Raw genomic sequence first — 27,512 nt, 5'->3', positions numbered from 1 at the left:
TTAATTTTATTTAAAAAATATAAAATTATTATATAATATAACTTATTATTATAATATTATAAATAAAAAATTCCTATACTATAATTTAAACCATAAACCTTTAGTAAAAAATATACCACTTTACTATTTACCTAGGTTATATATTAGTATTAAGTTATACTATTATTAAGGCTTACATAGTTTACCCATAAGGGGCTTACTACTTAACTTTAAGTTAAGTTAATAAAAAACCTAAGTATAAAAAAAATAATATAAATATAAAGCATATGCTTAGCATATATTATTAATAAAAATTAGGCTAGTAAATATTAAACTTAAAAATAAGAAATAAAAAGTGTAAAGCAGGAAAAAATATACTTTATATATATAAGGCATATATATTATACTTTATTTTTTTTTTTTTTATTATTAGCTTTTTTAAACTTTTTCTTAGCGCGGGCAGCTTATATTACTAGTAATTAATATATAATATATATAAGCAGGGTATTAGGTACTTATATTTAGCCTTAAAAAAGCTAGGGGCGCTATTATTTATAATTTATTTATAATATTATTACTTAGTGGGTATTAAGGGCGCCTTAAATATAATATTAAAACTATATTATATATATAATTAGTATAAGTAAAATATAAGCCAAAAGCAACCTTATAAAATACTTTTTATAAAAAAATATTATACCTAAAAGCTTGGCCTAGTAGTAAAAACAAGTACTAAAATATTTAATAAACTTAAAGTTATAGGCTTTATATATATATTAAGCATAAGTAAAGCATATATAAAAAATATTTATATAATATACTTATAGGTAATAGTATATTAATTAATAAGGCTATTTTTTAAACTATAGCTAGGCTTATTACTAAACTTGGCGTTAAACTATTTATACTTAAAAATAAACTATTTTAAAGTACTGCATATAATAAATATATATAAAAAATATTTAAATAATACTTACTTTTTTTTAATATTATGCTTTTTAGCCTTAATATTTATATGGTTAAAAAAATAACTATAATTAATATTAGTATATACACTATATATACTTAGTATAATTATAATATATTTTTAGTAACATGTTCTTAAATATAGCATTAATATAAAAATTTTAAAATATAAACTTTTTTACAGGCTTTGCTTTTGCTAATCTAAGCCTAGTAACTATTATTATTAATATATATAAAGTATATAAATAATACATGGGGTAAATAAATATATAGCTATAAAATTTTAAAAAATAAGTTAGGTTTTTAGCCTTAATATAAATACCTAATAAAAATAATAAATAATTAATAAATATACTTAGTATATATAAAAATTAAGCTTACCGTAGTAAAGGCCCTATTTTAAAAGGTTAATAATATTTAAAACTATATTAATTATAAAATTAAACTTAATTAAGTGCTAATTAATAAAAAAGGTAAGTAGGTTAAAATTACTTTATTATATTATATATACTAAGTAAATACTAAACACAAGCAAGGAAGGTGCAAAAATTAAGTAAGAAAAAAAAAAAAGTTTAAAATAAAAAGTAAAAAAGTTAAAAAAAAAAAACTTAATATTATAAATATAATAAAAATATATTTAGCCCTAGTGCTAGGGTTGCTATATAAGCTTTTTTTAATAATAAAAAATTTAAACCTTATTAATTTTTTTTAGTAATTTCTTACACTAGGTAGTAGTTTATAATTATAATAATATTTTTTATAACTATATAAAGCATGTAATAATATTAATTTAAGCTTTTATATAAATTATATTTAAATAGTATAATATAAAAATAAGTTAAGTAATAAAATAGGCTAAGCAAGACTTAAAAAATTTTAAAAATTAAGCTTAGCTTTTGTTTTAACCCCACCAAGGCTTAAAAAATTAAAACTGGCCAAGGCTTAAAATTAGGACCACCCCTTTCTGAGCCTCGCTCGGAACCCGCTGAACCTCTCCGAACAGGGACCCCATTGAATGCCATGACCGATGAAATCTGGAGCTGAAGTGGCCTTGTCGGCTGTCGCAAAACACTTGTTTACCCCAGCATCGGATAGGTATTCCCAACACCTACGCGGGAAGCCTTCCGCCGACTACCCGCCACATAGGGGTTATGTCACGATGTCAATGCATTGCGAGATCACTTATTCAAGGCGTCGGCGGGATTACGAGGAGTTACAATGGCCTTACCCTCGCCCTGTACATTTCATAATTAGGCGAATGCTAAGGCAGTTGGCAATTTTACGCACCACCAGCAGGAGAGGGAAACGTCGGAAGAATCGAGGTTAGGCTCCCTGTTGCTGATGCTGGAATTGCGGAGAAGATAGGGGACAAAATGTCGTCGAGTCTAATGGGTTGCTTCAAGGTTGATTTGAGTCTTGGCTGTCGCTCTCTGACTCTCAAAGGAGCTATACCGGTAGGATACCTGAACCCAATGCGTGGCATTTGACCAGAGCAGACCGGCTATGAATCCCAACAGCTCATTATCACAGTGCTCTCACCGTAGGCACCACATCTGCTGCCTACCATAGGCCCAAACAGCAAGAAAGGTATCGTTTTCAGACACCGTTTCCTGAACAGGCATCGTTATGTTCGCCCGACAGATGTACCGCACAGAGATCCAACGAGGCGCAGAATAAGCTGGGAATTGGTACTGATAAGGCCCAATGCCCTCTGTCCAAACCGTCTGCTGGATCTCCAGGTCCGTCGCAGGCCGCGGGGGAGTCTCGGCATCGATAATGCCCATGACGGCCGGGACACTCTCGGGGAGGGATTGACGCTCTAGGCATCCGTCCCAAATGACGGCCCATCGCTGGCCAGGGCGAGCGCAGGGGAGCGCATCAGAACCTTCAAGCACATCGTGAACCTCCATCTCAAACGCCGTCGCGAACCACGGTGTCTTGTAATCGCCAGCATACCGCGGCCCCCACCCGCGCCCATCTGTAACCGGCCTGATCAAAACAGGAGAACAGCCGAGCTGAGGCATTAGGTCGTCGCCATCGCAACTGAATTCAAAGCCCCCAAACTGGACTGGCAACCCGCCGCCGTTGGGGATAAGCACGGCGGCGGCGGCCGGCATCCCCCCATTTCCCCGGGAAACAATCAGGTCGGGCACCTGGCGCAGGAAGGACCGCGGAGCCCAGCGGTACCCGTCTACAGGGAGACGCGGGTGGTTGTGAAAGATGATGCGCGGGTCGAAACAGCCGACCAAGTCGTAGAAGGTAGCCATGCGCGCGTCGGCGCCGTCTCGCGCAAGGATCTCCCTCGCGCCACTATCGCCCCCGAGCCCAAGAATACCAGCTACACAGACGGGCTCATCCTCGGAGCGGCTGGTCTCGCGGCTGCGCAGGTAGCGCGCGCAGGAGCGCATGCGCGCCGTTACGTCGAGATGCGAAGCATCGTGGCCACTAAGCTCCGCAGCGCGGTAGAAGGCCTCGAGCTCGACGGCGCAGAGGAGGCGCAGCGGCGCACACAGGTTCCGCGGCGCGCGGCCCTCCCACACCCGCAGCTCGGCGCGCTTCATGTCCTCGAACGACTCGGCGCCGTCGCGGAATTGGAAGAACAGCCGGCGCGCCAGCTGGCCCTCTTGCATGGTCCAGAGCCTGTGGTGCCAGTTGGACAGGTGCACCTGCAGGTACTTGTCGACAATGTCGGTTGAGCGCGGCAGCGCCGAGATAGACGCGTCGAGCACGAGCACCCGGCTGGCGCGCTGATAGATGGCTGCCATTTGGGCGATGGCCGCCTTGCGCAGGTCGCGCGTGCGGTCGCCGCCGGGGTGCCGGTTTTCGGTCCCAACGGGGACGCAGAGGGTGTCGAGCCAGAACGGCACTTGCTCTATTTCGTAGTGAATGGCATTATCATCGTGTGGCGCTTGATACGCAGATGGATTGGAGCCTGAGGAGCGCCAGAGTTCATTGACGAGAGACTGGAGACGGGAGAGCTGGCAGGCCCAGAGGGCATTGGACTTGTCGTTGTTGCCTAAGCCATCAGACCAGCTGTACGGTAATGGGCAAGGTGTCAGCAGGAATGGACGAGAATATACAGCTAGCCAGCTATACGTACACATGCGATATCGCCACATATTCGTTCCACACGCTGTCGCCAGCCGAGACTCGCAACGCCTCGCCGTCCCATTGAAGAACGGGGACCTCAGCACTTGCAACAAGCCGAATAGCCTCCTCCGGAACCGAAATGGCCTCGCACTTACAGCCCGCCACCGTATGTCTCTGCTCATACCTGCCCGGCGTGATCTTCCTGCAGTATTCGTCGCATATGGCCGTGGTACACCGCGAATGATCTCCATCGGCCCGCTCCGGCCGCGGACACACCGAGCTGCCAAAGAAGTAATCTGCAGCAACGGCAGCACAGCTCATCGACTCCGGAAAAAAGGGCGAGTCGCTAATGCACCATCCATTCCGCCGCAGCTGGGCCTGCAAGACGGGACTCGGGCCCCAAGACGGCATCTCGCGGGCCTCGTAGCCGTAGATTGCCACGATCACGGAGCACAGGCTTTCGCACACGGCCATGATGGCCAGCTCAACCAGCTGCATGCGGTTCTTGTACGGCTCGGCCATGCTCTCGCCCTCAAGGTGGAACTTGTCCAGGTAATAGAATGTCCAGTTCAGCATCTCCTTGATGTTCTCCCCGCGCAAGAACCTCGGATCGTTGACGTCGCGGACGTGCAGTCGTCCATCAGAGCCCGACGAGAACCCTTCGCGCGCCGTCCACCTGGCAACGAGCGCAGGCAACATGGCGGTGCAAACGCTCCTCTCCTCCTTCTCTCGCTCTCCCCACAAAACGCGCACGCGTGACGACAGCGACGGGCGCGGGATGACAAAATCGCGAGTGCGGACGGGAATCCCAACGACCTCGAAGACGGAAATGAGCGTTCCAAAATAGAGCCATGTCTGGAGCGACTGGGCGATCTCGTGCGGCCGGAGGCTCTCGAATGATATCTCGCCCGTGAGCTGGTCGCGCTCCAGGCCCCTGCGTTGCCAGTAGCTCTTGAAATTGTATAGCGCGCCCTCGGTGGAGCCTAAGGTTCCTGCTTCAAATGCTTCGCCGCCAAGGTACGGGATCTTCAGCGGAGGTGAGTCTGCTCGGGTGGGGAGGTGTTCCATCTTGCAGGGCATGCGTGTGAGGCAACGCCCATGGATAGAGTTGTTGCGAGGCAGCTTCGGCTTCAGTAGATGTTGATCAAGAGGGTGACGAGAACTAACTGCCTGAGAAGAGGGAAACAGACAGGTCAGAATCAGCGGCTTTTGCCGTCGTGTTGCTATGGAACCGGCGCCGTATCCCAACTCGATCTGGCGACTTGGGCTGTTTCCAGCTCTCGTTCCTCGGAGGCTGCTCCTGCCTCACCTAACATGCTGCCTGTGGAACATAACCGCACCAATCTGCCGACGGCCGTTGAGCCAAATGCCAATTGTCAGGGCTAAGCGATTGGTTAGGACGCGGTCTCGTATACGGGGTTGCCGTGCAATGCCCATGAATATGATTGCTCCTCCTGGGTTTTCGGGTAACCCCGTCAATGAGTTGGCTGCAATTCTGCATCTCGTAATGCACTACACTGCTGAAGGGTCGGGCCAGGTTGAGGCTGGTTACACCCATCCTGCATGTTGCGCTCTAGCTGCACCTATGGTATCGAGGCAGGCTGGGCAAGCTGACTGACTGGTAGGTACCCCCTGCGCAGTCATTCGCTGGAGAGATGTTCTTTCGCCGTAGGAATAACGTGCGATACGTCGAGTCAATGAGCTGAAGCTGCCGAATAACCTGATCCCAGTATGGTAAATTTGAGACTGAATCATCAGTGCCTTCCTTCGCTCCGCTTCATTTCACCATAGCTGGATGATTAGGATGTCTCTCAATGCCAGGCTATCTCAGCCAGCCATTACCTTGATCACCTTCCAGTCATCATACCGCATGTGCTTGCTTTGTCGGTAGTGGTAGCCTCGCCAACCACGCACCGTCACATTGCTGCATGGCGCAAGGCACTGCCTACCAAACACCCCTTATCCGCCTTCGCCTGCTCTGAGTCTGCCGGGATTGTGCTCGTCACGCTTTTAGTATCCTGACAAATCACCTCATCTGAGCCTCTTCCAATCCAATCCCTATTATATATCTCACCAGATGTTGAAGACAAGGACGGGAGCGGGTGCGGCTGGCCGAAATGCTATGCCTTACACCAAGGCTCTGCCCACTTGAGCCGGGACATAACTGTAGCTTGTATATACAAGCTAAGTCTTGGGTGTCTTACACTATTAACTATTTACCAGGGTGCGTGTCAAGACCATCCCGTCTGGATGTGTGCAATGAGCAGCAAAGCACCATCTAATATCGGAGGGGTGCGTAAGCACAGCCTTGTCCACTAACCACACTAGAAATCATTGCCAATTGGCCACCGGAGGAGGGAAGAAGGTTATGTTAAGGATGACAAAGCTGGAGCCTTTCTGGCCTTCGGTAAGAGTGGACAAAGAGAAGATTGGAGGTCTGCTGAGCCCCGCAGAATCAGAATCTCGTCTGAAATATCAATATAAAAGGTCGTCGGGCTGATCAAGTGCCCAAAATCCCATCACCGGATTCCGCTTTACATTCTGAATCACATTCCATCTATCACCCACTTCACTTTCTTGGTGTTGCCGAACCAATAATGGCGCCCCAGCACATCCGCATTGTTTCTGGCCAAACCGGACACCTCCTTGCTCTTGATGGCCCAGGGACTTCTCTGATCAGCAAAGCCCTGGACAAAACGAACCCAAGCAGCTCGCAGGTGTTCATGTTCGAGATCCAGCCCTCGGGCTACGCGACCATCCAACTCCAGCAGCCAGGTCAGACGAAGCCGAAGTATCTGGCGTACGACGCAGCCAGCAATACGATTGGTATCAAATCATCTGCGTGTCTTTGGCTTGCGTCAAAAGACCCTACGACATCGTACGTTGTTGCTCTCGCTCTAGCTTCCTGTAGGTTGAGTCTCGTCTTGATACTAAAAATCTTGCTTTACGTGTAGATCCCTGTGTTTCAAGACCACGGACGGGAGGAAGTGCTTGTCGATACAGGGGGATACGCCCAAATGCGTTCCATTCACTGGCGCTAGTTCCCAGCGTTGGTTTGGGTTTTCGACCATTGAAAATCAAGAAATGGTTGATAAGGTGAACGAGATCGAAGCTGCTAACCGTCCTAAGCCTCTGAAGGCCAACGATCGTGACAACGGCAATGGAGGCGCTGGTGCAGTTTCCAACCCCAAGCCTAAGCCTCATAAGGCCAACAGTAGCAACAACCACAACGCGGGTTCTGGTGCTGGTTCTGGTGCTGGCTCCAATCCTCAGCCTCACAAGGGAAGTGATAGCGACAACCACCATGCAGGCGCCGGTGCTGGCTCTCATCCCCAACCCCACAAGGGGAATAATAGCGACAACCACCACGCAGGTGCGGGTGCAGGGCCCAAGAATGGACAGGGCAGTCGCAGCCGTCACGGAAAAGACGACGACGGCTCTCAGCACCATCGCCACCATCACCGTCAAAAGAGCAGTGAGGATGACGACGATGACGACGACGACGACAACTCCCGGAAGCACCGCCATCACCACCACCATGGCAGCGGTGACAGCGACAAAGAGGACGATAGCCATTCCCACCACCACCACCACCACCACCATCATCATGACCACCATCACGGCAGTGGCACGGCGCCCCAGAACATTCTAAGCTCCTACACGCCCGCCGCCACCGGAAACATATGCGGCAACCCCCAGTGCGGGCGGAGTTTCATCTGCGCTGCGGATTACAATGCACGGGTGCAGCCAATGGGCTTTCGGGGTGTCTAGATAGCGAGACGTCCGATGCTGATGCTGATGGGTGCGTCCTGTTCAAGGTCGTTGAGAATGAGGTATGGCAGGGTTGTATCTCGACCAGGATTTCTCGTTTGCAAGGGTTGGGTGTTTCTCGGTCTGTCCTGTCAAGGTAAAAAGTCCACGCGGAATGCAAGGCAACCATACTGTACTGCTGGGTTGTTAAGCACGGTCGGTTTCTCATGGTTAGGGCACATGTTGCGGCTCTTCTGCTGGAGCAGGATGTGGATATCGAGGTTGGCAATGTCATTATATTGCAGCCCATTCGAGATATTTTTTAATATATATTGCATTATCATTTTTCTGCTATTTTCTACGATTCTATAGTAGCAACTTGGTCTGTGCGGCAAGTCCAATGAGCGCATGAGGCGTGATTGGTTCAGGAAACCTGTTTCTTCACGTCTCCGCTTCCCAGTTGCCATTCATTATTGACTCAACTCCAAGTCAAGTCAAGCAGGGCCTACCCTGGTGGCAAATCAATGAATGACCCACGGGCAATCGGAGGAGGAGGAGGAGGAGGGAATCGGCCGATTAAACTATCTTCTTGAGTCTCCCGCATTTCCTTCTTCCATGATTTTCACCTTTGCGCTCTTTAACCACTGAAACGCCTTCCGGTCAGCAGGATGTCTCGTCCTGGGCCACCACCAGATGCTCAGCACAGCATGCCTAGCTTTGGTACGACGAGAGAGCGCGAATTTTTCAAGTCAGTCAACCTGTGGCCTATACTCGACTTTATCATTGAGTCTCGTTTTGCAGGTATTTGCCGCCAAGCCACCGAGATCTCCCGCATGTCGGTCGTGATACTCTCTCGAGCGACATCAAAGCCACTTCGTCTTCAGATTTGCCCCTGACGGCATTTGCCCAGCTGGGTGCTTTGCGGCTAAACGCCCAACGTGCCATGATCTCGCTGTTTGGGCGTCATGAACAATTCATCCTTTCCGAAGCGACTCGGACACTCAGCCTTCAGGATGACGATAATTTCATCAATCAAGATGAGCTGTGGCTGGGAGCCTGCACTATGGCCTATTCCCGTAGTTTTTGTATGACAGTCGCAGATGCTCCAGCATCTGTAAAGCCCCCCGCGGATCGGGTCCGCGTAGTGGCCGATTTAACCCAGGATGAGGCCTATCGGAATCATCCAGATGTCACTGGCTATCCGAATATCCGCTTTTTGGCTTGTGCTTCGATCATTAGTCCGAAGGGCATCGTGATTGGCGCCTATTCAATTTTCGACGACAAACCTCGCGGCCCGTTGAGCCCAGACCAGACAAAGTTTCTGGCCGACATGGCAGTCACGGTCATGGATTACCTATGTGCCAACAGATCGCGAAATCAACATCTTCGCGGGGAGCGCATGATTGTTGGATTGGGGAGCTTTCTAGAGGGGAAAGGCAGTCTGCGCACCTCGTGGATGGATCAAACCGAGGAGCCTACGACGCCAGACCAGAACGATGATGTTGAAGGACGCGTCAATGTCCAGCAACAGGAAAAGCAACGCTCCGACGATACGGCTGCAGCACTGAAGAACGGTCGGAGCCAGCTGCCACTTCGCCTTAAGCGACCTCCGACCCTCAACGGCCAGAAATCATTCGCATCTAGAGACCAATTGCGGCTTTCTTCTTCTAGATCCAGTCTACGGCGAGATGCGAGTGACCAACCCAAGATCAATAGAGGAAATGGAGCGACAGATGCCTTCGAAAAGGACAACGGTAGACCGATATCAAAGAAGGAAATATACTCGAAGCAAATCAATGAGACACTTTCTCGGGCCGCCAACCTCGCCCGCGAAAGCCTCGAGGTCGAAGGAGTTGTTTTTTTCGATGCCAATTATGTTTCCCATGAGTCTTTGGTGAGTCACGAGAAGACTGATAACGAGAGTTCTGTAGATGGCTCTGCAAGCGAGGGGGAGATCATTCCTCCAAAAGGATGCAAGCAGTCTGAACTATCCAGGATACTGGCCGAGAATTCCGGCGAAGCCACGCTGAATCCCTGTCGAATCCTGGGATTTGCTACTTCACATGCGTCCAGCGTTAATCAAGAGACTTCGGGTGATCCCAAGATTGCACTATCGGAGTCCTTACTAGGGGGCTTCTTGCGTCGGCATCCTGGTGGCCAAATCTTCAACTTCGGGGAGGACGGATCCATCTCATCCGACGAACCCAGCGACAACATCTTCAAAGACTTTACCACGCGTGGTAGCAAGAAGTTCAAGAGAACACGAAAGTCAGTCTTGCGCCAGGATGCCATGGCGCTTTTGGCCTTGGCCCCTGGGTCTCGAAGCATCATCTTCTGGCCGGTGTGGGATTCGCACAAATCCAGATGGTACGCGGGCAAATTTGCATGGACTAGGACTCCTCAGCGCGTGTTTACTTTTGATGATGAAATGACGTTTTGTTCGACCCTCGGGAACAGCGTCATGGCCGAAATCCATTGGCTGGGTGCGTTGTTGGAGGAGCGGGCCAAGTCAGATCTCCTGGCTGGTATTAGCCATGAACTGCGCTCCCCTCTTCATGGCATCTTTGGCACGGTCGAGCTTTTGAATGATACCGCCATGGATGCTCTGCAACGGGGACTGGTGCATACGATTGCGTCCTGCGCGAACACCCTACTAGGCTCAATCGATCAACTGCTCAAATTTGCTGGAATAAACGATCTTCACTTGTCCTACAATAACTCCTCATCGTCCAATCATTCTTCCGTCAATCTCGACAGCGATTTGGACATTGCGGGTATTGGCTCTGATATCAGAGTTCGGCTAGATGTTACCGTGGAAGAAATCGCCGAAACAGTCTTTGCGGGGTTCTCCTTCTATAACACTCGCTTACCTCTTCGGAGTGTTAGTGGTATCAGCTTTGATCAACCGAGATTTGAATCCAGTCGGCGAGGACCAAAGCTGATTCTTGACATCGATAGCACTTCAGACTGGGCATTTGCGACTGACTCTGATGCGTGGCGTGTCATTCTCACAAACCTAGTGGGAAATACGTTGAAATACACACAAGAAGGTTACATTCTTATATCGCTGAAGGTGGCACCAGTACTTCCCAAACAGAATAGCACCCGATCACAATCTGCAGTTACCTTGACGGTCAAAGATACAGGATGCGGTATGCATCCAGAATTCCTCCAAAACGGTTACTTCAATGCTTTTTCGCAGGAAAACGATCTCTCGCCTGGAAATGGACTTGGCGCCAGCATAGCTCGACGATCGATTGCGTCGCTAAACGGGGACATTCAGATGAGATCTCAGAAGAATATCGGCACTGAAGCTGTGGTGTCCCTGACTCTTGACCATGCCGAACCTGGTTTGGGCGACAACATGGGCAGAAATCCACTTGCGTCAACAATAGAGCTAGTGCGCCACAAGACTATTGGAATATTAGGACTGGGATCTTCCGAAACGGACACTGTCTTGGCCTCATCCCTGCAGAACGTTTGTGGTCGATGGCTCCAGATGGATGCTCACTTGATTGCGCCTTCAGACATGCAGTTCCGTCATTGCGAATTCTATATTGCACCCTATGAATACCTAGACATTGATTATCTGGAGATCCAGCCTATAGCTCCTGCTTTAGGTGCGAAATTCACATCACCTGTCATTGTTATTTGTCCGACCCCAAAGGTTGTGCATTCACTTTTCATGGCTTCCCAACAACGAAGGGACTCGGATGTGCTCGAGTTCATCGCCCAGCCATGCGGGCCTCATAAGCTGGCTAAAGTATTGGAGATATGTATTCAACGTCAGCAGCAACGCTTTGCGGCGAGCGATCATGTGAAGCAGGGGTCAGTTGCCTCAACGACCTCAGCTCTTGATGAACTCGGAAAGCAGCCGCCTCAATCGAATGCAGGCCTGAACCAGAAGCCTATGATCAAAGCGACCAACAAATCAGCGCCAGCGCTCAGACAGGAGGGTTCAGAGTTAACCAGGGAGCCAGATCTTTCTCCAAAAGACAGCAGTTACTATGACGGCAGTCACTTCCAAGTCTCGTCCCCCGCAGTCGTTCCCCCAGAGAAAAGCAATCCTGCACAAGAGCAGGTCGGCCACCAATCATTGCCCCAGGAGGTAACCCCCACCGTCCTCTTGGTTGATGATAACGACATCAACATGAAGCTCCTGGTTGCCTTCATGAAGAAGCTAGGCTATAATTACATCGTCGCGCAGAACGGCCAAGAAGCCCTAGATTCTTTCAAGGAGAATGCTTCTCGAATCAGCATCATCTTGATGGGTAAAACTCCTTATGAAGCAGACGCAGGCTGCTGGTCGCTGCATTGCAGGTATTGACGCGTTTACAGATATCTCCATGCCGGTCATGGACGGGTTAGAATCCACACGGCAAATACGCGCCTTCGAGAAAAGCGTCGGGTCGTGCGAACGGGCCACAATCGTCGCCCTGACTGGGGTTGCGCAAGCTGACGTCCAGCGGGATGCAATCGGTTCAGGAATGGATCTGTTTCTGGCTAAGCCAGTCCAGCTGAACACCATCAAAAATATCCTCAAGAACGGCATACAGCCTGGGAAAAGGGCCTAATGCCTTTTTTCGAAGCTCTTTCTTGAGCCCAAGGGCATTTTAGCCACGGGTTCAGTTCCGCCTTGATCACTGCGATGCGACGGCGGTTCTCCTTTTCAATGGTTGCACCTGACATAGTCAGAACAGTGTCAGTAAGTGTCATCTGCTGGGTTGTGATATACCCGGTTTGTCCCAGACGTCCATGACTTGTTCGTCCACCACCTTTCCAGAAGGGATTGCTATTCCCGGCCCTGGAGGTCTCTTTTCACGACCTACTAGGGCCGTCACAGCAGGCTGGCGACGGTCCCCGGTAAGAAGCCCCGGGAGCCGGCTGGCGGATTGCAACTCTTTGTTTCGCAGATCGTGTACTGGACAGAAAGGTTGCACCGCTCTGCGCATCTAAATCCCTTGCGCAACCTCTCCACAATCCTTTCCCAAAATCTGTGAAGTGTCCACCTGGGCATAGGTGGCGAGATATCCAACTCTTCTGCGGATAAATGTCACTGTCACCAGATCCTCGTTGTAGAGTGAAATGGGAATTCTCAAAACCTCCATTGCTTTGATATGTCAAGCCTGCTCTCGTGCCTGCTTCAAGACTTCAAAAGCAATGACGCCTGGGATTCGATTCAGAATCACAGAGCTGGAATCTTCTAGCTTGTATGGTCTGTGCGGATCAATGGATCGACTCATCGAGCAGGCAAACACATAAGCTGCTTCTAAGTGGGCATGTCTTGGACAACTGTCTGACTCCTCAGCATTGACATCAATACTAACACTATAGTGCCGAGCAAAGGTATCAATACTGGCATGCAGCATGATGCAGTATAATATTTTATTACACCATGGACAACAGTAACACTGCCCCTTTGCTTTAGACTAACTATTATTCTTATAATATTTACCTAGGTATTATATATATTTAGGGAACTTTGTCATTTATCCCAGGCAAGGGCACAGTTCTTGGTGGTAAGGTAAATAGGTATTGGATTTCAATCCAGGGTGGGATCCTGATCAATGATTTAAATCTTCTGGCGTACCATTATTATGGTCTTCTCTAGTCTCTACCTGAGATCAGCATAATCCTCGAATGCCATGATTGGTCATAGAGAGTTCTAACCATAGCGCAACCCTCTAGAAAAGAGTCTTAACGAGCCCCAACTTCCACAGGTACATATCCATCTTATGCGCCCTTGGATTCCCGAACACGGTCGTCTCCAAGACAGCCCTTATCCCCTTCTGGTCAATGTCATCCGGCACCGTACACAGCCCCTGCTCCCCGTCTTTCAGAACCATGATGGTGCCCGCATTATCCAGTAGCATCGGGGGCAGAGCCCAGGCCACCGACGCAGCTGGCATGGGGGATATATAGATGGTGAGGAGAGACTCGATGAAGCCCTTGTCCATACGCGGGACAGGGTCGCCTTCGTTGATAATGGAGAGGAAGGTCGAGGTCTGACTGTAGGACGTCAGACCTGGCTTGGACACTGGTGGGGATCCAAAGACAATGCAGTCGATTGAGGTAAATCCTGTGCGTACAGTATATCAGTGATCTGTAAGACCTGCGGTAGCCATGGAAGGGGAAGGGACGAACTCGGATGTAGATTAGCTAGCGTTGAAGTATAGCTCGAGATCATATGAGCATACAGCAACGAAGCAACGGCTCCGCCTGCTGAATGGCCCGTAAAGAGAAGCTGGATGTCGCGATCTACACTATGATCGGCTTCCGAATTCGAGAGTATACAGGATATGGCTTCCGAGACTTTCTCGACCATTCCCTTTGCACACTCGAGATAGCCACCGTGGACTTGGTACGTACAATCGTTTGAGTCCTATCTCGTGATTAGGCAAGAAAGGTGTAATATATTCATGTAGATCTTACAAGAAATCCCGCTCCATCTGTTCCCTGTCCAATATCATCAAAATTGATAGTCCAATCTCGTCTTTTCGACGTTGAGCCCCGGATCGCAACGACAAGTAACATAGGCAATGAATCCTTCTCCGGCGAGAGCAGCCGCAAGCTCGTCGCCTTGACCGTACCATCGCGGAGAGAGGCATCGATGCTCTCGCTGTGCGGCGTCAGTTTGTAGCCCGAGAAGTCGGCCAACTGTGCAATGCGATCCATGTGCGTCGTGTCGGCAGCGTAAACGGCCTTTGCGTTCCATGCTGCTAGCTTGATGAGCTCGAGAGATTTCTCGCTGCTAAGATGCTGCTTAGTATATTATTCGAGACTCCGCTATGATTAGACGTACACCGCGCAGGGTTGCACCGAGACAGGTAGAGAGCCGTTACTGTACTTCTTTACCTTCTCGATCTGGCGGCTCATCGAGATTACATCGAGGTCTATCTCATCACCTGCGGGGGTCAGTAACGCTCACCAGAGCCAAAACAGCTGGCTCACCAGCGAGGTCCAAGCGCTCAAGGTATTCATCTAACCGGACCGATAAGTCTCGTAGATTGCGAGACGTAGCGACCGAGTGAGTCGACTGCGAAGTGTCAGCGACTGAGGCGGACGACTCTGCAGACGATTCTGCTGTAGCACGTGAAGTCCGGCTCCTTGTAAAAGAGCTGGCTAGTTTTTGTGCGAGTGATTTCTTCATGCTGAGAATTAGATGCCGGAGACGGAGGAGACCAAGGCGATGAAAGTATGGCCGAGCTGGTGGATGGGCGGAGAGGATGAATGGCATCAAGCAGTGGTGAGGGCGTCACCTGAAGAAGAGGAAGATTCAAGTCAACACCAGGAAATCCCAGCGAGTCGCCTGAAATCACCGTAAAAGAGACCGACGCGAACCGAGTGCGGCTGAGCCCAACACCAGCGTTTGGATATAAGCCCCATGACCCCAGAAGCTTGAGTTTGAGACAATGTATCCCGCACCATGGCCTCGAATATCTTCGACGAATTGCAGTCTCCCAGCTCGTACGACGCTGACATCGACCAGGGATGGCGGCTTATCTCGGAGAAGGGCGACGATCCGGTGCAGGCGGTTTATCAGCTGCTGCAAAGAGTGTACTGGGACGCGGTCAGAGATGAACTCGCCAATGCAATTCTCGCTTTCGATGATTATAAGACTTTCGTTCCGGAAGGATTACCGGAGCTGGGGGATGGAGCGTTGGGGAGCGATTACCTGAGGGAGTTGCTTGATTTGTGGGGTGAGAATTCACTCCGTTTGCTTCATTTAGAAGAAAGCTCTTAAGACCTGCAAGATCCCATTGGACTGCCGGAGGAGATCAAGAACAACATATGTGCGAGTGTGTTTGACGAAGTCAAAGGTGAGCGAGGTTCTGGCCAGAGAGCAGTGCAGGTAACCGACGCAATCAACACATGCCAGGGCGACAACAGGCCCCTCAGGATGACTGGATTGCTCGAGCTCTTCTCCAAGCATGTGGTGAGTTACGCATAGGCCTCTCTGAAGTGCAGAATATTGATGACGATACCAGGATTCGCCGATTATGACTACGTCCAAGAGTACAGACGCCCAACTTTCCCTTCTCTAGGACCAGCGCCCCAGGGTATACCCCCCTTCCCTTCTTATAAGACCATGACCATATGTTGATGATACCTCGTACAGTGGACAAGCGCTTTCCAGGAATTTACGAGGCCATCCAATGCTCTGAATGCCGATTCTGCATCCGTTCATTCCATTTCTACGAGTGCAAGAAAGGATGCAGTGACTAGTACGTTCAGACCTCCAATGAGCACAACACAACTAATGATGGGAGTAGTACAGTGCCCCGAAATCATATCAAGTGCGTTTCCGACAAGTCGGATCCTCATGTCGACCTTGGCCATATCTACATCGATTGCGTGACACCTTCCCGCTACCGTCTCTGCTGTAACTGCATGGAAACATCCTCCCACCCGAGGGAGCATCTTGCAGTTGCGTATCGATTCAAAAAGGCCGGGGATGAAGGTACGCAATTCCGAACGTATCTGTTCCCTAAGCGAAGGCCTGACATTCCTAGACTGTGCGACGTTCAGCCAGGAGCTGGACGTACTGGAAGACCATATCAAAGGTCAAAGCCTTCTCTCATTTGGTAATGCCTTCCTGGAGCAAATATCGTTTGGCGGCTTGAGACGATCAATCAACTCGCGGCGACTCTTTCCAGCAGGGAATGCACACTGCGCTCTGATGTTCGGACCATTGTTGATTGAGAATGGGATGACTATGTGAGTGAACATTCTCTGGGGAAGTTATACTCAACCACAAGTAAACTGACCATGCAGACACCCTGGTGGCGCTCTTATATCTACTCGAACATTGCCCTCCTTAGGACGGCATTCCCCACGCGAAGTCAAAGAGTATCTCCGGCCAGAGAACTACAAGATAATACAAGGCTGCGATGTATTCTGCAACGACGTATACTCCGTCTCTCCAGATCGCCGCATCTATGAAGCCACCAAGCGAGTCAAAGACCGCCGGTTTCTCTGCTCCAGGAAGCAATTATCGGGTGGCCTATTTACAGATTACAATCACTCCCGACCAGGATGGAAAGCAGCCGAGGACGCAATCATCGGGTTCTTCCTTCGCATAGCAGCGATATGGAGAAGGTCAAAATTACCGGTGGGACACGAAGGGGAGAACCGATCTCTCCTACAAGACTGCGCGGATCAGCTCACAGCGACAATGCAAAGTCTCTTCTCCGCGGAAATCGAACCCCATCTAGCCCTCCTCGCGCAGAAACTTGGGAAGAAGCAGAAGCTAGCCTATAGCAGGACAAGCAACAACTGCCAGGACTTTTGCAACGGGTTGCTGAACTATGACAGCTACTACTATCGCATGTTCGACTCCGTGTATCCGTTCATCCCGGTTGATCTGTCACCAGAGATCGAAAAAAAGGCAGACGACGGATGTCTAAGCTACCTACAAAGCTTCGTCAAGCCGTTGAAATATCCAGTCCCCGGCTCCAGCCAACGAGCCATGCTAGGATCCGCCGTGACAATGTACTCAAGCTACGCCCAAAACGACGCTGACCTGATCGACCACGTGTATAGCGTGCGGTTCGGCCGGGACCACACCGACGGCTTCTCTCTAGGCTTCAATCTGTCCAAGGGAATAGGCGGAGACGAGTACCTCCTCAAAGACGAAGAGATGAGCTGCTCTGACCGGTTCGCCGCAAGCAACCTCCCTTCGAACAAGGGCCAAGCATGCTCGCTGGCCGACCACCTACTGGACTGCCCAGTGGACAACCTATCAGTCATACAGACTCACCTCCACCGACGGATAAAATATTACATTGATCGCGACACCGAAGACTTCATGACCAACTTACCCCCCTCAGCATGGATAAGAAACCGCCTCCAGATCCTCAGAAGACTCAAGCTCCTCCACGACTTCCTCGCCGAAATCGCAGCCCATTTCCAAGTCGCCTGCAGCATGGCCCTGATCAGCTCCAACGGTACGATTAATGTCGACGTCAAGACACTGCGCAGAGTCTGGCGACCCAGCGGAACGATCTTCTCGCGCGCATGGCACATGGACAAGCGCGTCGGCGACACGCTCCACTTCGCGCCGGACATCGACTTCAAGAGGAATGGCGACGACGGAATGGAGAACTGGGCCATGATCGGCTTCCTTACGTTCGGAACAACGCTCATGCAAACGCATCGCCAGATTATGGGCGGCGACGAGCTCTTCATGAGACGCTTGAAGACAGTCAAGGATCGCCTCTTGTCCCGCGGGTCGAAAGGCGACGAGCCATGGCAGCCGTGGAAAGAGTGTACTTGCAAAGAGTGCATTGTGCACAATCTCAAGTTCAAATGTTACCGGTTGGACCTCATTGCTGCTGATAATGAGGAAGCTCTCGAGAGGGGTGCGGAATCTGTCGTCAGGCCAGGCCATCCGGATTATGTTGGGCCGGCTGTCGTCAAGAGGATGATAGGACAGTACGATTGGGAGCCTGCGAGATACAAAACTCATCTACTGCAGGGGGAAGAGGAGCGGCGGGAGCGTCTGGGGACGGATTGGACGTCCACGTACCTTCTCTGCTTGAGGATTATATGGGGTGCTGAGAACGCTGATCCGCAACTACTGGAGCGGCGATTGGAAGACTACAACCGGTTGGAAAGAGGTGCAAGCCTTGCTTCATCAGGGTGCTAGTACAGGTTTTGGCCTCGTCGGCGTTGAGGAAGTATGTCCAGGCAAATGAGTTGGAGCTGAACTTGTCTGCGCGAGCCAAATATGTGATCAAGACGGCAATGAACGCGGTCAGAGAGAATGCAGCTGAGTGAGATAGATTCAGATGTTAAGGAGCCTGGTGGGTGTTGGCTGGTACATGCCGTGCAATGGAGAAAGGCCCAACTCACCTCCCACATCATGTACCCCCTTGGTTCTGCGCAGAGCGAGGATATTGTAGAGTAGAATAGCAACGTTGGCCCCCTGATAGTACAGAAAGTCGTGCCACACCGGAAGATCCAGGCTAGGGTTGTAGAAGCGGCGCATCCCGTTGATGAAGGTTCCAACCCGCACGGCCACACCGACACAGATCGACAGCCAGCCGTAGATGTTCAAGGCGGCGCATGCGTAGCTCTGTTTCGGCAAGTACGGGCCTAGGCTTAGCAAGAAGTGCTGTAATAACTCCACGGACACGGGCTAGCGCACGATGCGTCTGTGATATCCTTTCGGCGCCAGGATCGAGGCCCAGTGGTACGGCCCGCCGGCGGTTGGATAGACGCTGGCGAGCTCGGCCATGCTCGCAGCAGTACATCCGATGGCGAAAACGACAACGAGAATGCCGTAGACGAGAGTCACGCTGCCGCCTTGCTCCAGACTGACTGCCATCATTCCTACCAGGCCTATCCAGCTATTGCATATGTTGTATCCGATGGCGATGATGCCCTGGGGCCCGATGGTCTTTGCGAGCTGTGGCTCGTAGCCTAGGTTGGCGAGACTAACATGCGTTGAAGAAGGGGGACGATGTCTAGGCTCCTTAGCTATTGGTGTCATCGGTACTCGAAGCAGTCAATGGGCATACCCCCAGATTCGGTGTCGGGTTCTGCAGGAGGAAGTTAGTATTGGTGTTCCGAGGCTCTTGATAGAAGAAGACGTGCCTTGGGGTCCCACATCATTCTTCTCCTTCAGCTCCAGCTGCGGCTGGGGGACTCTGTCACTCATCCCGAGCAAGGGCATAATGCTTGGTGGTGAGGTAAATGGGCGTGGAATCCTGATTCGGGGGTCCGTGGCGCGGGGGTGGGATCCCCTTAAGGATTCCTGGCGCAGGGGTGGTGCTCTCAATCCGCCTTGACAGACCAGTACCCAAATGTAAAAAGAGTATTATCAGCAGGCGTGGACATTGCGGTGAAGTTGGAGACGGACAGGGAAAGCAGAGAAAGCTAAGCTTACTGTATCACTCGGGGGGTGTCACTCCGTACACCCCCCAGATGACTAGGTGTACCCCCCCAGGCCGCGCCTGACGTAAGCAAAGCTATATTAGAAAATATCCTAATTAAAAAGGCACCCGGTAACTATATACACCCCCCCCCTTAGTTTTATTAAAATATTTAATAAAAGGCCCTTAACACGCTAGTATATAGTTTTTTATAAAAAATTATATATAAATAAAAGTACCTAAAAGTAAATTAATTTTAAAGCTATTTAAAAGTTTATTTATATAAAAAAAAAGGTAAAAAGGTTTTTAACACGCGGGTACTTAGTTTTATATAAAAAATTATATATAAATTAATATACTTTTAAAAAATAAAAATATATATTTATAACACGCTTTTTTTATTATAGTAATTAATTTTTTAATTACTTGCTTTAAAAATAACTTTAAATTTTTTAAAAATATAATAAAATATAGCTAGATTTAATTTTTTTTTAATTTAGGCTAAAACTTTTTAAAAATAACTTAGGAACTATTATAAGTACTTTAGTATACTTTTTTTTATAGCCTTTTTCACGGCCTTAATTTTTAATATTATTTTTAGTTACTAACTTAATATTTAATAAATTTTTAATAATAATAATATTATTTATGGCTGCTAGTATTTTTTTTATTATTTTTACCTTTATTACCTTTACTTTTATTACTTTTTTTATCTTTTTTACCGCCTGCTTATTTTACTAGCTAACTTTTTTAATACATGCCTTTATAACTTTATAGTAAAATAAATTATAAGTAAAGTTTTTTTTTTTAATATTTTTACCTTTTTTTTAGTTAGTAGGCTTTATACCTTTACTAGGTTTTATATTATAGCATGGGGGTTAATTTAAAAAGGTTTATAATTTTTAAAAAGGTGCTATTACTAGTAAAATTAATATAAAAATAATAATAAAGATTTTTGCTGGCAGGCTAGTATTATATAAATATAAAAAATTTTAATAATTTTTTTTAATATTTTTATATACTATTTTATTAAAGGCTTGCCTTTTACAGGCAGGAAATAATACTTTTAAAATATAATAACCTTTTATAACGTATATATAAAAATCTTGCTAAGTATAAAGTAAAATAAGGGGGTTATAAAAGGTAAAAAATAAGTAATTTTTTTTAAAGTATTATATAAACCTGTGGATAATAATAAAGTATTATATTTTTTATTTAATAAATAATTACTAGTAAATTATTTATAGGTATATTATTTTTTTTAGTATAATATAAAACCCCTTCTTTTAAAATATAATAATTTAGTTAAAGTATTAAATTTTACTAGTATAATAAATTAAAAAGCAGTACTTAATATTTTTTTTAAGCTATTAATTTTTAATATAATTTATAAAATTATACTACTTATACTTTTTATACTAAGTATAAACTTAAAGCTAGTTATTTTAAAAGACCTTTTTTAATACCTAATAAAAATACCTTACTAAGTAAAGCTTTATTAAAGCCTATTTATTATTTACCTTTTAAAGTAAAGTATATTAATTAATAAAATTAAGTAGTTTTAATATAGCCTTAACTTATATTTTAATAATAATTTTTTTTTTACCCTAGCTATAATATTATTTATAATATATTATTAATAAAGTACATACTTTAATAAAAAAAATATATTATTAAGGGTGTTTAAAAGCATAATATTATAGTTAGTTAAAATAATTAAGGGCTTATTTATCCTAGTACTAGACCCGGAGGGCTTAATAAAGTAATAAAAATAAATACTTTTAATATTATTTAATACTTATATATATAACTTTTTATTTTTCTTGCTTAGGAAGGTAAAGCTAATATAAAATATTTTATTTAAAGTTATTATTTTAATAATATTTAGCAGCGGAAGGCCGTACTTATTTATTTTATATATATAATTTATAAAAAAAATAAATAGGAATTACTTTAATAACTTAATAATTTATTTATATATAAAAAAAAGGTAATATAGCTTACTATTTATTAAGTAATAATAATAAAATATTTATATTATAAGGTTATTAAAAAATATAAGTAATATTTATATAGGTATTTTACTAGTAAGCTAATACTTAAAAAAAGTATATTAATAATTTTAAATATTTTTTAACTAAATAAGGCACCTAGGAATCTTGCAATATAAATAACTTAAAATAATATATATTAAAATATTAAACTTAACCACTTAATTAATTTACACCTAGTATTAAAGTATTTATTATTATTAATATTATATTTAAGTACTAGGTAATATAGGCCTATAATTATAGCTTATATTATAAGTTTAAAAGTATTAATAGCTATTATTTATATAAAGGTATATTATATAATAAAATAAGTAGCCTAGCTTTTTAGTAAAGGTAAACTAGTACTTAAAAATATTTTTATTTTTATTATTTTTTTTATTATACCTAAAGCTATAAAGCCCTTTATAATAAAGGCCTTTATTATATTTAAAGTTATAAAAAACTTTAGTATAAAGCCTTTTATAACTATATTTTTTTAATTTTTTATTATTTTTAGTATTATAAAGGGCTTTATAACTATAAAGGGCTTTATATTAAAGCTTTTTATAATTTTAAGTATAATAAAGGCCTTTACTATAAAGCCCTTTATAATTATATTTTTTTAAGCTAGCTAATAATATACCTTAAATATATAATAGCCTTTAAAGCTATATTAAAGTATTACTTTTCTTACCTTTAATTAAAAAATAGTAATAAAGTAAAGGTTATTTTTTATATACTATTAAATAAAGTATAGCACGGTTTTTTTATTAAAATAGGAATTATTAAGTAAAAAAGGTAGGAGTTTAGTATTAGTAACAAGCTTATTAATATTAATTAATAAATTAAGGATATTTTAAACTTTTTTATTAAGGTTAAAATTATAAAATTTTACAGCTGCGGCGGGTTGCTTAAAATTTATATTAAAAAAAAAATATATATATAAATATTTAATATATAGGAATTTAGGAGTTTTAGAAATTAGGAATTTTAAATAGCTTTACCTTTATTAATTAATTTACTAGGTAAAGATTTACCGGGCGGAGGTTGTGCCACGGCGTGGAAAAGTATTATTATTTTATTATTAAGGGGGGGGGTGTATGTAGTTACCGGGCGCCTTTTTAATTAGGATATTTTAATTAGGCGTTGCTTACGTTAGATACAGCTTAGGGGGGTAGATCTAGTCATCTGGGGGGTGTACGGAGTGAGACCCTGTTGGACAAGAGGTGGAGATCCCTTGGATCTCCGCGGTAAACTTAGTTAAATAACTTTAACTAACCTTTAAAAATAAAAAAAAAATTAACCTTTAACTTTAGCTGGATTTTATGGCCTAATTAAAAAATAAAATATAAAAAAAAAAATAAATATAGCTTAAATTTTTTTATATTTAGCTATTAAATTTTTATATTTTTATTTATTTTAAATTTTAAAAAATTTTATATTTTATTTACTTTTTAATTTTTATCCTAATTTTATATAATTAATTTTTACCTAAAATATTTATAACTTTAAAAGTTATAAGCCCGGCTTATACTTTACTTTTTTAAATATTATTTATATAATTATTTTTAAAGCTATTTATTACCTAAATTTAAACTTTTAAAGTTTTCCTTGTTTACTATATAATATATTATAAAAAACCTTTAATTTTTACCTATAAATACTTAATTTAATACTATTATTTTAAATAATTTTAATACATGGTGCCCATAATATTAAATTATTAAGTTAATAATTATAGGCCTTATAATATAAAACTATATTAATTTTTTAATTAATAATAAAAACCTATTACCTATTTTTATTAGCTTAAGGCTAATTTTTAAAAATTACTACTTTAATATTTCTAAAAAAGGCAAACTTTAGATAAGTTATTTAATAACTAATAAATAAAGTAGATTTTATATTATTATAAAAAATATCTTACCTAAAAAAAATATAAAGCTTTATTAAGTATAATAATAGCTTATATAACTTTAATTATATTTAGCTTTTACTAGTAATTTTTATATAGCTAAAAATATTTATATATAATATTTTAACTTTTTATAAAATATTATATATAATTTAATATTACCTGCTAAATAAAAATTAAGGTAAAATAAAAAAAGGTAGCTATTTATTAAGGCCTTTTTATTAAAAAATAAATTAATAATTAGTACAACCGCTAAATTAGTATATTTATTAAAGCTAAAAAGTTTAATATTTTTACTAGTAATTAAAATATTAACACGCTTTAAAACTTTATATATATTATTATAATTATTAATAAAAAGTTTAGTTAAAGGCTTTACATGGCTATTTTTTTTTTAAAAAAAAAAACTTTACTAACACTATTAAAAAGTTTAAAGTATTTTATATACTTTAGGCCGTTTATACTATATATAATAAATTTAAATAATAGCTAATAAATAGCACCTTTGCCACGCTTAAAAAAATAACTTAGTAAATAAAAAAAAATAAAAACACTAAAAATAATAAAAAATTTAAAAAAAATAATAAAAATAAAAATAATAAATTAAAGCTAACATGCCCTGTATATAATTATTTATATTTTATTATTTTTTACTAGTATTTTAACGCTAAAAAAGCTTTAAAAAATTAGGAGCCTTAAAAAAAAACTTTGTAAAAAGTAAAGAAGAATATATAGGATTTAACTATTAAAAAAAAAGTATTAAATACTTTTAAAAAATTTAGATTTAATATTATAATATTTAAAATTAAGGTTAAAAAAATAACTTTAAAAACCTAAAGAAAGTTATAATAATAATTACCTATTTATTATTTAATAGCTTATAATATAGCCTATATAAAAGTATTATTATTAATTTTAGATTTTTTATACATGTTACTAATAACCTTACTAAAATAATTAATATTTATAACACCTTTAAAAATAATATTATTTTTATTAATAATATTATTAATAAAATTAAAAAGTTTAGTATACTTTGTGTTTTTTATAAGGGACTAAATAGCTTAAAAAAGCTTTTAAAGCTTAAGAATTACACCTATATTTTTAGCTTTTATATTATTATTATGTCCCTTAATAAAGCCGTGTTAGTAAATCTATATTTTAGTAGCTATAAAAAAACTTTTAAAAACTTAAAAAAAATAAACTTTTGCATACTTAAATAATATTATAAATTATACATACTTTATTATAAAAAATTTAATATTAATAATAATAAAAAGATTAAGGCTTTTTATACTATAATAAAAATAAAAATTTAATACTTTATGTGGCCGCATACGGGCCACATCCCGGGTATACGGGTTCTGCCCTGTATTACCGCCCTGTTATATAACATGGAGATATTTTAGCCGCTTTACGGCTTACTTAAAAATTAAGACTTTTTTTATTTATATATAATATAATTTACTACTATAAATAGTAGCATGTCGTGATATAACAAGGTCTTAATTTTCTTTTTTTAATAAAGTTAGGTAACTACTTTAACTAGTTATTAAGAAATATCTCTAGTAATTAATACTTTTTACTATTATTAAGTAAATTAACTTTAATACTTATTTTTAAATTTAATAACTATTTACCCTTGCTAAACACTATAACCCTGTAATATATAAACTCCTAATTTATAGGCACTAAACTATAAATACTTTTTTTTTACCTCTTGCTATTTTTTTCCCTATATATTTTATAAATTCTCTTATATTTCCCTATTTTTATTTTTTATAACTAACCAAAGGTTAGCTCCTTCCGCGGAGTAACTATATTATATTATAATATATACCTATTAAAAGCAACGCGTAATCACGTGGTTTATTTTATAGCTATAAAAATAGTAAAGCAAGGTAGTTTAAAAAATAAAACCTAAAACCTTAAAACCACCTATAACACTAAAGCTTAAAAATAAAAATAAAAGTACTATTATATATATAACTAAGCTAATTAAGTTTACTACCTAGCTAAAAAAATTTATTAAAATAAAATATAAATAAGCTAAAAATATAGCAGCGCCTATACACGGGAGGATTAATTTTTTAATAGGTTTTATAGCCTTACTAAAACAAGTTATAAAAAATAATACTTAAAAATAACAAGCCCTGTCTTTGCCTTTTTTATTAAACTAGGTAATTAAAAATATTAAAATATTTAATACAGCTTTAAAATTCTTTATAAAAAAATCTAAATAAGTCCTATATAATTCTTGTTTTATTTAGTAAATAGCTAACCTATTATTTACTTTATTAATAAAAAACACTAAAACTACTATTTTAGCTGCTTTAAAAGTAATAATAATACTAGTAATAGTTAAATAAGTAGTTGCTAAGGCTAAGCTAAATATATTATTAATTTTTAAACTATTATACACATCCCTGCTACCTTTACCTGCTTTACCTAGTTTAAAATAATATTATACTTTACTAAAAGGCCTTACATTTTTATTAATATAAAGTTATTTTTTATTTACCTTTTTACTATTTTTAGGTACAAGCTTGCTAGCTAAATAATAAGTAAAATTAAGGGAGTTAAACAAAGTACTATAATATTATTTAAAATAATTAAATTATAACTTTAACTAACCTGTTAACCTACCTTATAAATAAAAAAAACTAGGATTTATAAAACTATAAACTAAATAATAAACTAAAACCCTGCTTTTTAAAATATTAAATAATACTTATTTACCTTTAAAACTAAAAATTAAATAATAAACCAAAAGTTTGCTTCCTAGAATACTAAATAATATTTTTTATTATTTTTAACTAGTTAGTTTATACACAAGGTTTAAATTAAACTTTATTTTACCTATATAGTTTTAATACCCCCCTTTTTAATCTAGGCCTTTAGTAAATCCACCCGTAGTGCCTTTTATAGCACTAGCAGGACCTTTTACTTACGCGGAATAAATAAAAATAAACTAACTACTAAAATATTTAAAAAACTATGTTATAAAAAAAAAAAGCAAGAATAAATAAAAATAAAAGGCTAGTAAAACCAGGTAAATAACTTAAAAATAATTAATAACTAGCTATAGTAAATATAGTGTTTATAAATATATAAACCCTTACTTTATAAAAGCTAATTAATAATATAATTAATTATATATTAAAGGCGGTGTTGCCCCGCCCTGCTAAAAAATAAAAAATAAAATAATAATATAAATAAAAACTAAAAAATAAAAAAGCTTATTATAAAAAGCAAGCTAGGCTAGATTATTTATAACAGGAAGAATAAAAGGCGTAAAAGCAACGTGTTTAAAAAAAATACTAAAAAAGATTAAAAGGTAACCTAAATAATAATAGTGACTTATTACTGGATAATAATAATTAATATAATAATAGTAACAGGCGTGATAAAAGTAATAAACATAATAAAAATCTTAATAAGTATAAAAGTAGGCGGTATTACTTAAAAAATAAGAACAGGCAACCCCAAGATCTTAAATAAAGGGCTGCTAATATAAGATTTTTTTTTTAAATATACCTGCTAAATACAGCTTTAAAAATATAGTAAATAAAAATAAATTTATATATTATTAATTAGTATACTTATTTACAAAACATTTTTAGGTTATAATAAAAATAAGGTTTATATAATAGCTAGCATGTAATATTAAAACATGTTTTAAAAAAAAAGCTTTAGGTTAATATAATAATAAACTAACTAATATAACACGTCGCGGTTTAATTTATTTATAGGATATATTAAACTAGTATACAGCCTTAAAAACTAGGTTTTAAATATTATTTAATTAAGCTTATAAAAGGCTTAACTTAATATACTATACCCTAAATAATATACATAACCACGTGTTAATAATATAGTATATTAATATAGTATTATTACTTT

The 27,512-nt window shown here is 41.2% G+C and overlaps 5 protein-coding genes across 5 annotated transcripts; 3 read left to right on the top strand and 2 right to left on the bottom strand.

Annotated features, from left to right (window-relative positions):
* Positions 1 to 2,480: 2,480 nt before the first annotated feature.
* DSM5745_05840 (uncharacterized protein) lies at positions 2,481 to 5,103 on the bottom strand (the record flags this gene model as incomplete). Its single annotated transcript, XM_026747856.1, has 2 exons — positions 2,481 to 3,978; positions 4,046 to 5,103. 2 exons carry the CDS (start codon positions 5,101 to 5,103, stop codon positions 2,481 to 2,483), a joined length of 2,556 nt encoding a protein of 851 aa, XP_026603688.1.
* Positions 5,104 to 6,632: 1,529 nt separating this feature from the next.
* On the top strand, positions 6,633 to 7,806 carry DSM5745_05839 (uncharacterized protein; the record flags this gene model as incomplete). The annotated part of the gene is made up of 2 exons (XM_026747855.1): positions 6,633 to 6,913; positions 6,990 to 7,806. 2 exons carry the CDS (start codon positions 6,633 to 6,635, stop codon positions 7,804 to 7,806), a joined length of 1,098 nt encoding a protein of 365 aa, XP_026603687.1.
* A 647-nt stretch (positions 7,807 to 8,453) lies between these two features.
* Positions 8,454 to 12,359, top strand: DSM5745_05838 (hybrid sensor histidine kinase/response regulator; the record flags this gene model as incomplete). The annotated part of the gene is made up of 3 exons (XM_026747854.1): positions 8,454 to 8,533; positions 8,587 to 12,056; positions 12,106 to 12,359. The coding sequence occupies 3 exons, from the start codon at positions 8,454 to 8,456 to the stop codon at positions 12,357 to 12,359; spliced, it is 3,804 nt and encodes a 1,267-aa protein (XP_026603686.1).
* A 1,110-nt stretch (positions 12,360 to 13,469) lies between these two features.
* DSM5745_05837 (lipase family protein) lies at positions 13,470 to 14,661 on the bottom strand (the record flags this gene model as incomplete). The annotated part of the gene is made up of 4 exons (XM_026747853.1): positions 13,470 to 13,864; positions 13,930 to 14,167; positions 14,218 to 14,536; positions 14,588 to 14,661. The coding sequence occupies 4 exons, from the start codon at positions 14,659 to 14,661 to the stop codon at positions 13,470 to 13,472; spliced, it is 1,026 nt and encodes a 341-aa protein (XP_026603685.1).
* Positions 14,662 to 15,211: 550 nt separating this feature from the next.
* On the top strand, positions 15,212 to 18,433 carry DSM5745_05836 (uncharacterized protein; the record flags this gene model as incomplete). Its single annotated transcript, XM_026747852.1, has 6 exons — positions 15,212 to 15,485; positions 15,540 to 15,721; positions 15,905 to 16,010; positions 16,064 to 16,246; positions 16,299 to 16,503; positions 16,561 to 18,433. The coding sequence occupies 6 exons, from the start codon at positions 15,212 to 15,214 to the stop codon at positions 18,431 to 18,433; spliced, it is 2,823 nt and encodes a 940-aa protein (XP_026603684.1).
* Between the last annotated feature and the right edge of the window lie 9,079 nt (positions 18,434 to 27,512).

Source organism: Aspergillus mulundensis (genome assembly GCF_003369625.1).
Source record: "Aspergillus mulundensis strain DSM 5745 chromosome Unknown scaffold_5, whole genome shotgun sequence".
Classification (NCBI taxonomy): Eukaryota; Fungi; Ascomycota; class Eurotiomycetes; order Eurotiales; family Aspergillaceae; genus Aspergillus; species Aspergillus mulundensis.
The sequence above is the reverse complement of the archived record's forward strand: the minus strand, read 5'-3'. Positions and strand labels throughout refer to the sequence as shown.